The sequence below is a fragment of the Strigops habroptila genome, chromosome 1 (genome assembly GCF_004027225.2).
Source record: "Strigops habroptila isolate Jane chromosome 1, bStrHab1.2.pri, whole genome shotgun sequence".
In the NCBI taxonomy this organism is placed as follows: Eukaryota; Metazoa; Chordata; class Aves; order Psittaciformes; family Psittacidae; genus Strigops; species Strigops habroptila.
Window position 1 is genome coordinate 4,907,689 of NC_044277.2, and position 12,080 is coordinate 4,919,768.

Sequence of the window (12,080 nt, forward strand, 5' to 3'; positions counted from 1 at the left end):
CTTTTCTCATCTGAGTTCCTTCTGCTTCCGACATTGCATATTTCGTCATATAGGCCTCAAATATGACAATTACACTACATGTAGAATTAGTTTAATTAGCAACTTAAAAAACAGCTACCTGTTAGGTGTGATTCCTTATCTATGTAGGAGTCCAGAGTAGCACTATGTGTCTGTTGAATGGATAATGCGGAACATACTGTCTCCAGTTGAAACAGTAGAAAATCCGGAAAAGTAGTTTCCACTTCCATATTCCCATATTCAGTGAGAGTTTAGGTAAATAGATTGAGTGGTGAAATACACATATTTGACTTTGCATGCACAGAATTGAGTACAGGAGCCTGGTTTTGTGTCTCTGCTGTTAAGTAGGCATTACTTCTTTTGTGACCCTGTGCGAGCTCACTAGTATCTCCATAGGGAATGTGCCACAATCACCATCCTTATCACTGATTTCTAGAGCAAGTAACACTCTCTGGAGGTCTGCAATCTATTTAGTGTCTAGACTAAACTTGCTTTGTGATCAGACTCCCAAACCAGCACATAAGGGCTACAGACTCCTTTTTCACCATTAACTTTTTAGCCACAAGTCAGAAACTCTCACAAAGTTTGCATGAGACCTTTAAAAATCTCCTCTGCAGAGGGGCAGTCTTGTCTCACATCCATCATTGCAGAATGGCAGAAAGAAGGAGAAAATTCTATGTGTCAAGGAACCAGTGAGGAATAAGGTGATTTTCTTTCAGGAAGCTCTAAGTTAAGCCACGTTATTCATGACCTGCAGTGGTTTTGCACAGAGCTGCCAGAATACAAAAAAATATTCTATGATACATCCTAGTATGGATTAGAATTATAGAATCAACTAGATTGGAAAAGACCTTTAAGAGCATCAAATCCAACTGTTAACCCATCACTGCCAAGACCACCACTAAAGCATAAAGTTTTTTTTAAGTGTAATATAGGGCCTTTTTCCCCTCTTTTTTCTTTCCTTTTTTTAACAAGGCAGAGTAAGAATGCTCTTGAAAGTAGTCCTGCCACAGAGAAGCTATAGACAGAAAGTTTTCAATAACCTAAAATAGCATGCAAATCCTGTGAAATTTCAAAACACAGGCATACATTGTATGCCAGCCTGCCTCTGTAGCAGATAATAAAAAGAAGTCTTCTGCAAACCTGCTTGTGATGAAAAGATAAAAAGGGGTTGGCCCACATTCATAAATGAGGCTATTTAAGCAAGCTGCGGCTATGTCATGGAGTATTTTAAGATAAGTCAAAAGGAAACACAGAGCTTTGGGAATTTTTAAGTTTTAGAGGTCTGCCTTTGAGCATTTTGAGTAGGGCTGGACACAAGCAGTACAAACTCTGAAGTGATTTTCACTTTGATAGCAAATTGGGCACATCACCAAATGACAGGTTATCTTGACTGCCAGAGGAGAAATGAGACAAGCAGGTGCCATCCGTGTGCCAGCAATTTCACAGGGAAGAAGAAATGTCTGTTGTAAAAGATGTGCAAAAGAAAATACCTCCCATCAAAACCAGAGAGGTTAAACTGAACTACTCATCTCTTAACTAAATCTGTGGTTAATGTGAATTCGGGTTTGCTGTTTTAAGACCCCAAATAGAAGTTGGAGGCAGTCGAACCCCAAAGCACTAGACATGTTCAAGCTTCTCTTTCGAGCTAGCGTGACCCAGGTATTTAGAGTTGATTGAAGAAGATTGTACTACATCTAAATGTTTACAGCCGAGACCAAGTAGCACTGAAATTGAATGCTGATCACTTGCCTGCCAAGGATAGATTTGGAGATTAAAATTAGAGATAAACATTGTACTGATTTGGAGGAAGAAAGCTTCCTCAGTGCAAATGAACAAGGTTGAAAAGTCCTTTTGCAAGTGAGTCCTACGGGGATGCTGCAGCATCCTCAATCCATTGTCATCACAAAGTTAAGAACAGAAACAAACTCAAAACCATTTGGCAAGAATGATAATCGGACCAGTCAGGATCTGTCATCAGCATACCGGCCACTGCAGAAGAGTGATTAAATAGGAAGACACAGACAATTATCAAAGACTAATTGCTTATTGTTGCTAGAACTATATTTTAAATGTGTTTTTTTTTCTTTTTAATTGCTTTTCAATTGTAAAATGTTTGGGGATGGGAAGTCTGCCAGGAATCAGGCAGCTCAGAGGTCCTATGAAAGCAATTGCCTCTTTCACTAGCCTATATTCATGTTCAGCCATCTCATCCTCTGCCAACTTTCCTGTTTTCAGGTTCGTGCCCCTATGTTAGCTGCAGGTCTCTGGGTTACTGGTACTTGCAGGAAGCTGCACTAGTTCGTTCATATCTTTTCCTGTATTTTTTATTCATCTCTGTCCAAGGGCCTTGACCCAAAGAAGAGCTGAACTCTTCAGGTCAGTAGGGGTTTTGGATCAGCAGGCTCTTGAGTATAAAGGCACTTTCTAGGACAGGACTACCAGTGGTTGACAAGGTGAGATATTCGTGTAAGTTGAGCCTGTTACAATACAAACATCTGTATACCTCTGTGCTCTGTTACTATTGACTGCAGTGAAATTATTCAGGGGATGGATTTGGCTGTGTTGTGTCTGTAGAACAATGAATGAACATGAGGATGTTATTCCAAGTTAAGATGCTCAGGTCTGGTGTGAGGAGCGTATCAAAACCACATACGGAATGTTTTATGCAAATTGCTATGAGGCTCTTGTGTTATAAAATAACCATTCAGCGTTTTCATGATGAGAGTGACAGGGAACCCAGTTTTTATATTCATAGAGATATCTTTTGTATGGATGTATTCAGCTCTGAAAATATTGCAGGACCTCGTAATGGACAAATGTAACCAATGCTGTATCTCTATGTGTAAACAATTTGCGTGAACAGTTTTGAAAATGAAAGGGAACTTGTCTGTGTGAGGGAGAACAAGTGGGAAGAGGGGAAGCAGAAGCAATATTTAGGTTCATAAAACAATGGAGATAGATACATAGGAAAATTCAAGGAGCCTTTTGTCTCAATATAATGCCACATTACATGCCAGCTCCTCTGAGCAGCCAACTGAACTCCAAATAACAGGATCCTAAAACTCTTGCTCAACTGACAGGCAGTATGATCAGAGGGATGGAGAACTCTTATTTGAAAACAGGCAGGATCAGCTTGCTCTGTACATAGCATTTCCCTGTAGTACAGAGCTTTTTTCTCCATTCTGATCTCTCTCCCATCTGCGAAATATGTAAGATCAGAAATGGACAGAATGGTTCAACCTATTTCTAAATGAATTATTTAAAAAATAAATACATAAAATCCTCTTTGCTTTTTAAGTTCCTTGCAAAATCCTGAACAAACATTCTTGCAGAAGAGGCCAGGAGAAAAAAATAAAAACCAACGTTGTTCCAGACAGCATGGCCTTTTCCTTACTCTTTTAGGGCAATTAGAAGTAAAGCTGGCCTGGGCAGACATTTTAATCAGCATTTTAGATTTGGTGAACACAGAAATAGTGAATCATTCTGTGAGATTGTCACTGCAGCATCTCTGCCTTGGGCTCTTGGTCTTTGGCTTTCCTCCATCAAAGTACCTGATGGACATTATTTAGAGACAGCAGCATTGTTGCTGCTTCTCTCCCCTCCTCAGATCACAGCTCCCCAGGTCACAGACTGAGATGAGTAACATAAGTATTTAGGGACAGTTCTCACAGCATAAAAAAATGGTCAGTTGACTAAAATTCATCACAGTACACAGCACAGCTGAGCAAGGCTTGCTTTTGTGGGCTCAAAGATCTCTTTTGCCTTTCATGTGAGAAGTATTTACTCATTTGGGCATCTGTTGCCTTGAGTTTTGTTGACCTACTTGTTTGTGCAAAGCCATGCCTCTGTGAGCTGTTTGCTTGAAGTCTTGAGCCAGGTTCCCAGCTGCACTGAATGGCAGGGGCCAGTGCATCTGCATCAGTTACGAATTCAACGTCCCATTTAAAAGCAATGGAAATTTCTCCATCTCCCACTGCAAAGATGAGCACAAACACCCTGCCTGCCTTCCTCTGCAGCCTGTTTTTTAAAATCAACCCAAACTTGAGTGAGAAGAGTAAACATTGCTGGAATATGCATTTCCTTTGAGATTAAACATGTATTTGTATGCGGCTTTCCAAAATTAAACTTTCATGGTGGCAAAGAGGGAGTTGGGTGTGGAAATACAATTAGCCATGGCTCAGGACTCTTGACGTACAAGTGGGCCCATGAGTTGGGAGCACTCACAGGGAAACTTGACAAAGTAGCAAGAGCAACTTACTATGTGTTAATATGAGCAGAGTAAATAACACAAAATGTTAAAATGTTTGGTATTCATTTCCAAGCTGCTCCTTTGTGTGATGTAGACAGAAATGCATCTGGCAGGTGATGGTAAATAGTGGTTTTCTTGTGCAGCAGTGGTTGTCTTCTTGTTAGTAACATTTGCTCCCTTTCCTTGAGAGTTTTGAGATCCCAAAAGAAAGATCCTAAAAGAATTCTGATGTATTATTTTCATGGTCTCCTATCAGCTGGGCCATGAAGTAGTTTTTCCAACTAAAAGATTAATTCATAGAGATCCTAAAAGGCTTGGCTAAGGCCATCAGTGAAAAAGCAAGGCTTTCCAGTCACCCTTCTTAGTGGCTTGTCTCATCTTCATCCTCTGCCTTCCAAATGTGTTGGACAACATTTTCTGCCTTGGTACAATAATCACTCAGAGAACATCATAGAGATAAAATAGTGTGGTCTCATGCCTGTTCACGGGTGCATGGCACAAACTGTGTCCTTCTTTTTTCATGGCTGTCAAGCATTGCATGGTAATGTTGGCACCCAAGGGTGCCAACATAGTGGATGTATATGTAAATGTGCAGGAAGGGAGTGGGGGTATAAAAAAGCAGCATTCTGTTAGATTATTAAAGTACTTAAAAAGGATTTAACTTTTAATTAGAAGGAGATTGCCAGGTTTTTGTGCTCTTTTTTGCCCTGACAGCTAGACTTTACGCTTCCACCTTTATTTTAATGTAATTTATATATGCTCTTTGCATCATACTTGGTCCTTCTAATTTTCTGAAGTACTGTTTCTCTTGTATCTGAATCTTTGGAGGATGGAGATACAGCCGCCACTTTCTTCTGTGCTAGCGACTGTATCTTCTGATTCAGAGCTCCTGTATACTGAAGCCAATAATGATTCACTCTCACAGCAGTGGTGTGAGCAGTCTCAGTTTTTATACGCCATCTGTGTGAGTGAGCTGAATCTGCAGAAATGGGACCCCGTACACATGGCTTTTCCTCTGTTCATGGATGAAAATATTAAAGCAAATCCGTATGGTCCATGAGATGTTTTCTGTGTCAGGAAGGGAGTAAAGCTGCCTGTCAAACCAAGCTGTTCTCTCTGATGAAAGGGGACTGTTTTTAAACACTCCTTTCCATAGTATTTTGCACGCCAGCCATGTGTGTTTTCTCATCTGACATCTCATTGATATCCTTGGCTTCAGTATTGCAGGAGGGAGGGGTGTGCTGGGAGGGAAGGAAATAATCTCTCAATATGTACATGAGCACGTGCGCATACACACGCTTTTAAATCTATCTTAAATGAATTGATTTGTTGGGGGGGGGAATAAGAAAGAAAATGAATGTGGTTGGGCCAGACTTAATTGCTTCCCTTTGGTTTGGATTTTCTATTTTCACATGAAGATATTAGGCAGCAATGCTCTGAGCTATTGTTAGATACAAGGGTGGAGACAGAGGGCAAAGGGTTCATTTACAATTCCTACAGCAGAGCGTTGAATTTAGAGCTAAAAGGCAAGTTGATGAGCAGCTTGAAAATGAAGATTCATCCATTTGGCTTACTGAGTATTTCCGAAGGTTCATGCTGATCTGGGGATATGTTTGGCGGGGTTTTTTTTTTTGAATGAAAGCACTTACCTTGCAGGGAGAAGGATAAAAACACAAACTGATATAAACTAATGAATTAATACAAATGCATTTCTTTTGGAGGAAGCAACTGGACTTCCCTTCTGCGGTGGGAGGCTGGGAAGCATAAAGATTATCCATACACATACATTGTTGTGTTTTCCCAGATAATGCAATACCTTTATAACCACTGCTTTACCTCCATGATCGTAGGGTAGTCCTTCAAGAAGCAATTGGATCATCTTAGGCAGGAAAGCCCATAACCTTAGAGTGTGCTATTGCAATTTGAGCAATGCCAAACAGTTTTTCTGTCCCTTTCTTAAAATGCAATGGTGATTCTAACTTCCTTTGAGAGAATCATAGAATGGTTGAGGTTGGCAGGGACCTCTGGAGGTCATCTGGTCCACCCCCTTGCCCAAACTGGGCCACCTACAGCCATTTGCCAAGGGCTGTGTCCAGATGGCTCTTGAATATCTCCAAGGATGGAGATATTCCACAGCCTTCCTGGGCAACCTGTGCCAGTGCTCGGTCACCCTCACAGTAAAAAATGTGTTTCCTGATGTTCAAAAGGAAGCTCCTGTGTTTCAGTTTGTGCCCATTGCTTCTGGTCCTGTCACTATGCACCACCAAAAAGAGCGTGGCTCTGTCCTCCATGCACTCTCCTGTCAGGTGTTTATATACATTGATGAGATCCCCCAATGAGCCTTCTCTTCTTCTGAACTGTCCCAACTCTCAGCCTTTCCTCAGAGGAGAGATGCTCCAGGCTCTTCATCATCTTCATGGCGCTTCACCAGACTCTCTCCGCTATGTCCATGCCTCTCTTGTACAGAAGAGCCCAGAACTGGACATAGTACTCCAGATGTGGCCTCACCAGTGCTCTCATCAAAAACTGGGCATCTCCTTTGGAAAGGAAAGCTTTGGCACAGGGGCTGTTCCAACTGGGACAATGGCACAGGTTTTAGATAGCTGCAGCTTGAGCACAGCAGGGTTGCTTTGTGCTCGTTCAGCCAAGCCTCTTGTATCTGGGACTTGAGGCTGCGCTTGGACACCTTTGGTCAAGGAGGGATTTTCATCTGGGTAGCTCAGCTTTGCCGACCTGACCTTCCTGAGCTTGTTTTGTCTTTGTCACTAAGTTTATGGGGTTTTTTCTCCAGTTGCTGCACTAAGGCTTGTTCAGTTTGCCAGGCTAAAGGGCATCACAAGAACATGCATAATTCTGTGGGGTTTTTGTCTGAGGCAACAAAGAAAAATAAGTAAAAAAAAAAATCACTTTGGTTTAAAATGTTGCTTTGTTTTTTGGGTTTTGTATTTTTTTCTGTGAAAACTCCTGAAGCATAAAAATAGTGTCTGTTCTTGAAGAGGGGATATTACTAATGTAAATCTGATGCTGTTGGCAGAGAATAATATTCTGTATGTCATAAGGCAAGCAACTGAGGAGGAGCTGGAGTGATCGAAATGCCTCATGGGCATATGAGATTGTGGGGATAGGTATTCACACAGAGGATGCTTTCTTATGTGTGCCAAGGGCTTTCTCTTATCTCTGAACATGAACCCGCAGTGAAATAGAAATGTTCTTGTATTAATAGTTCATCAGAGATAACCCTCATCTGAAAAATGCAGTAATACTGCACTACTGGGAACCCTTTCAGAGTGGGGAATTGGACTAGCTATTTCATAGTGTGGTGGTAATGAAACATTTTGGTTCTGTATAAGCAAATGGGCAAGGTTAGTGGACACATTACTCTGGCTGTCATTCTCCCAGCAGTAACCAATTTAGAGGCTTTATATTTTCTGCTATCCCAGTAAGGGAAAGAAAAGTAGAAAGTTAAAAATAGAAATCCCACAATGAATTAAAGTGCAAAGAGTGAACAAGTTCATAGTACTGCTGTATAATTTTTAAATCCATTTTTTTTCCGTATAATCTGGGGTTTAATATATGTATTACATTGCAAATTCCGGTAGTGTCTGTCCTGCTCCAAAAGGTCACCTCCGTACAGGAGGATTTACTCTGGCTGTAATATGTGAACATGGATCTGTCTAGCTACCATTCGTATTGATGGCTCCTGGTTGTATTTCTCTTCATCTGATGCTGTTGATTTGCAGGAGAAGCATGAGAAGTTGTCTGTGGCTTTGGCCTTTAAGGGAGGAGGCTAAAAAGTATCTCCTGGTGCCTGTATATAGATTGGAATTGGGCTTTTTAATAGCTCTTTCAACAGCTGTGGACAGTTTCAGACTTTTCTGAAATGATTATAAGAAGTAGTTCCCCTGCACCATGACCCTACACAACACTGCAGTTTTGCGATATTGGGTTTTCTTTCTTAATGTTAACTGTCATTCATTCTTGGTTTCATTGAGGTTACTTTGTCTTGTTCAGTTTTCTATCAAGATTAATACATTTTCTAAAGCAGGAGACCAACACAATGAGGAATTGTTTTATCGATTTGCAGATATCCTCGTTGACGGCCAGCTTTGTGACTGTGATATCGTAGTGAACTGCAAAGTGGGAGACCCCATCCCGCTGCAGGTGAAGCTGACCAACTGGAGCAAACACAGCGTGGGGCCCTTCGCTCTCACCGTGATGCCGTATCAGGATTACCAGAATGGGGTGCACAACTATGAGTTGCAAGATGCTATCACCTTTGTGGGATCCAACACCTTCTACATTGATTCTGTAAGTCTTTCTATCAGATGCATCATGATTCTGGATGATGTGCATTTGTAAAGGGCTTCATTATTCAGTTGAGTATTTTAAAGCAGATTAATTCTTGGAAAGCACCATGATTATGCCAGCTATTGCTAAAGGTGCTGCTAAGTTTAGGGATATGGAATCATCTCCCTGAAATGGTTTACGATGAATTTCCTATCATGTAAACTACTAGTAAACTATCGGAGCCAGTAACCTTTGGTCACTCCAGATCTGAATAAATGTGAATGGGTAACCTAGTTAAAATGTTAATACCAGATTGCCAGTCCCTTGAGCCACGCAGTGCAGCTGCAGTAATAGATTTAAAGTAACTTTTCCTCTCTGGTCGCTAAGAAATATTCCTCAGGCTGAGGCAAGGAACTCAGCAAATCAGTTTTAGTCAGGTCCTGAGGAATTGCAACAGACTGCAAAAAGAAAATGCTAAACATTAATGGCCAATCTTATAAGCTGGTTCATTTCCTTGTTGCTTAGAATTGTGTTAAAAAACTATAAAGGAAAAAAAAGAAAACATGCTTAAAATGAGGGAAAAAAAAGTCCCCTTTTTAGAACAATTGAGATTTTGATTTTTCTCTCTTTGTACAATTCAAGTCTAGCAGCTTTTTGCTTTTAAGGCAAGAAACTGAAGATACAGAACTACTTTCTCCCACATCCTTCCCCCCAAAAATGCTCAAAAAAATAAAAAAAGGAATTAAGAACATACAGACAGTACTGCAGAGAGGAATAAACAGTATTTCTGGTAACTTACTTATAAAATAAACATGAAGAAGAGGATGTTTGGGGTAGTGCTCAGGACCTTCGCTTTGGTCAGCTCCTCGGATCACTAATAAAATGTGCCTGTCAAAACTAGATATATGAGTGAACCTTAGGAAGGAAGAAATTAAGGTTAACCACAGGGGTAGTCACCATGCATATTCTTCAGATACTCATCATGGGAAGAAAATATTCCAAAAAGCTAATGATCATTGAATTCACCATCAACTTGAGTTTTAATGGGGGCCAACTATGTTCTTAGCTGAATAGTTTAAATATGTCAACAGAAATCATCAAGAAATTGCTTTCTTTGACTCTCTGACAATGTGAGCTTTTTAATCAGAGTGGCAGTGTTTGGATGCCTAACTGCCAAAGGGCCTGACCCTCCAGGCTAATGAGGGGAAAGGGAGGTGTCAGTGTGATGTATTCGTACCTTCTGATTGAGTTTCCTACCAGGCAAGAAGTCAGGAGGTCACATCTCTTGTGCCTGCCCAGGCAGCCTTCTCATACGTTACGGACCCTGCTTTTGCGCCGTTGTTGAGTATTGTGACATTTCTCCAGTAAACACAGTCCCAAATAAGTTAAAAATAGAGTCGTTTTCTGCTGTTTGTCCTCCTTTTCATCCAAAAAGGTGAAATGAAGAAAATGTCGGCTCTTGGATGAGAAATGTTATATTTTGGTCTATGTAGTATTGATACTTGTGCAATACAGGGTCCTGGAGAAAATGCTTACTCATATTTCCTTGAGGCATAGAGCCCTGGTCGTGGAAGAAAATTCTTCAATGCTGTATTTGATGCTGTCAGAGGCCCTTTCATCCCCCATAATAACTAATTCAGTAATGGAAAAAAGATTTCGGAAAGCCACGCCTGGTTTGGGGAGAAGAAGAAAGCGTTGGTTTGTGCATTTGATGCTTCAAGGAAGAATGACCGTACTAAGAGTTGTGTTTGTGATCTGAGTTTGGCAGAAACTCAGACAGATACTGGTTAAGAAACCGAAGAATCTCATGGTTGGGTGAGATGAAAGAGATTCAGAGTTCCTCTTTTTATATAAGTGAAAGCTGAGACACTGGGCTAGATTCCCTGCTGGTGTAACTCAGTGCTGTTAAACATGTGCCTATTATTCTTATAAACTGAGATCATGGAGCCACAATCATTTCACTTGTTTAATGGAGGTGAATTGGGATGCTACTTTTTCCCAGCTGCTTGTTTCTGCCCCTCTGCAGGAAGGTGCTCCCCTCTTCCCAGCACCCATCAGGAGAGATGGTTTGAGCATTTGTTTTCATGCAGAGTTGGCCAGTTTAGCACAAACTACATTTGTCAGCAGTTTAGGCTAATTGGGCTGACTTTACACTGACACTGGCAAGGAGGTGGTGACATGATTTATTGCACTGCTGAGCTGGGGGCGAGGAAGGATGGAGAACTAGCATATGGTTTGGCGTGTCAGTAGTGGATGGTCAAGAACCAAGTAGGAGCATCAGGTATTACAGCAAGACAAGATACTTCTCACTAACTGGAAAATTTGGTCTGTAGTCATGCTGCTGCAGAAACTACATTATTGCTGCTCAGCTGAATGTGATTTCTCTGGGGGAAAAAACAAACAGAACCCAAACACATTCTGCTTTCCTAATGTTAGTTTCATATTAAGCCTGATGCTCAGCAAATCACAATTATTTTTGTTTCCAGACTAAAAAGTTTCAAATCTGTTTCTGCTGCTACCTGGGAGACAGGGGATACATACAGGCATTTTCAGCATGCACATGCTGCTTCACAGTATGAATATAAATCATTAAAAGGGTAAAAGTCATACAATTTCATATTTCTCTTTCTTGCGGCTCGAAGTCCAGGTTGGATGATTTATCTTGGAAGTAACGTAGTGAGTGGTTATTCACCTTTTCGTGCCCTTACTTCAATTCAATGCAGCAGCCTGGGTTTGTGTCTCTGCTGGGATATACTACTTCAAAAAGCACATTCTTTTTACTGAAAGATTTAAAGGATATTGAGATATTTCCATGCATTTTAAATTAAGTAAAATCTTTATTTTGAAGCAGAACTTCTAATTTGGTTAACCTTACCTTTCTATGCCTGTATTTAACAGAAAAAGTGGCTTCATCAGTTATCATTTAGATAGCAGACATTTTTGTTCTGTGTGGGGTTTTGATACATAAGATAACATGGTGCCCCCCCATCCATTAAAATACATTGCATTGATTTATATTTTTCTCTCGCTTCACAACCTGAAGTTTGACATCAGCCATATTATAAAAAATTCTTAGTTCTTACCAATGGTGGTTTGCTTCTTTTTTTACTAATTAGTTGATGAGACAGAGTTCCTTCCTTCCAAATTAAAACCAAAAACTGTATCTGCTATAGAGATTACTGTATCTACCTTCCTTCATCTTTCCTTGTTGTTCCTGCCTTTGCCATTACAATTCTCAAGCAGGTTTCTTAACTTCGTGTGTTATCACACACTAGCTCAAGTGATTGGCAGTGGGAGATGAGGAGAAATTCATTAGTAGATGGTCATTTGGAATCATCTCAGGAGCTATGATGAACATTTGCTCACTTCTGGCAGGTCCTCTGTGGCCCATGTGGAACAAGTTAGTTTTCTTGGCACTGTTTTCCTCGCACTGTAAACTCTTTGGGGCAGCGAACAGTAGCTGGCACTAGCCCTAATCTCCAACTGAGCTCCCTAAATGCTACAGCAATAAAAATAAGGAGTA

General features: G+C 40.7%; 1 protein-coding gene across 2 annotated transcripts in view; it reads left to right on the forward strand.

Annotated features, from left to right (window-relative positions):
* Positions 1 to 12,080, forward strand: part of TRAPPC9 (trafficking protein particle complex 9) — a 481,851-nt gene that overhangs the window by 462,152 nt on the left and 7,619 nt on the right. For both annotated transcript variants that reach the window (XM_030504527.1, XM_030504536.2), the window contains exon 22: positions 8,355 to 8,578. In XM_030504527.1, coding sequence (XP_030360387.1) covers positions 8,355 to 8,578 — 224 coding nt within the window. The remainder of the gene's footprint in view (positions 1 to 8,354; positions 8,579 to 12,080) is intronic.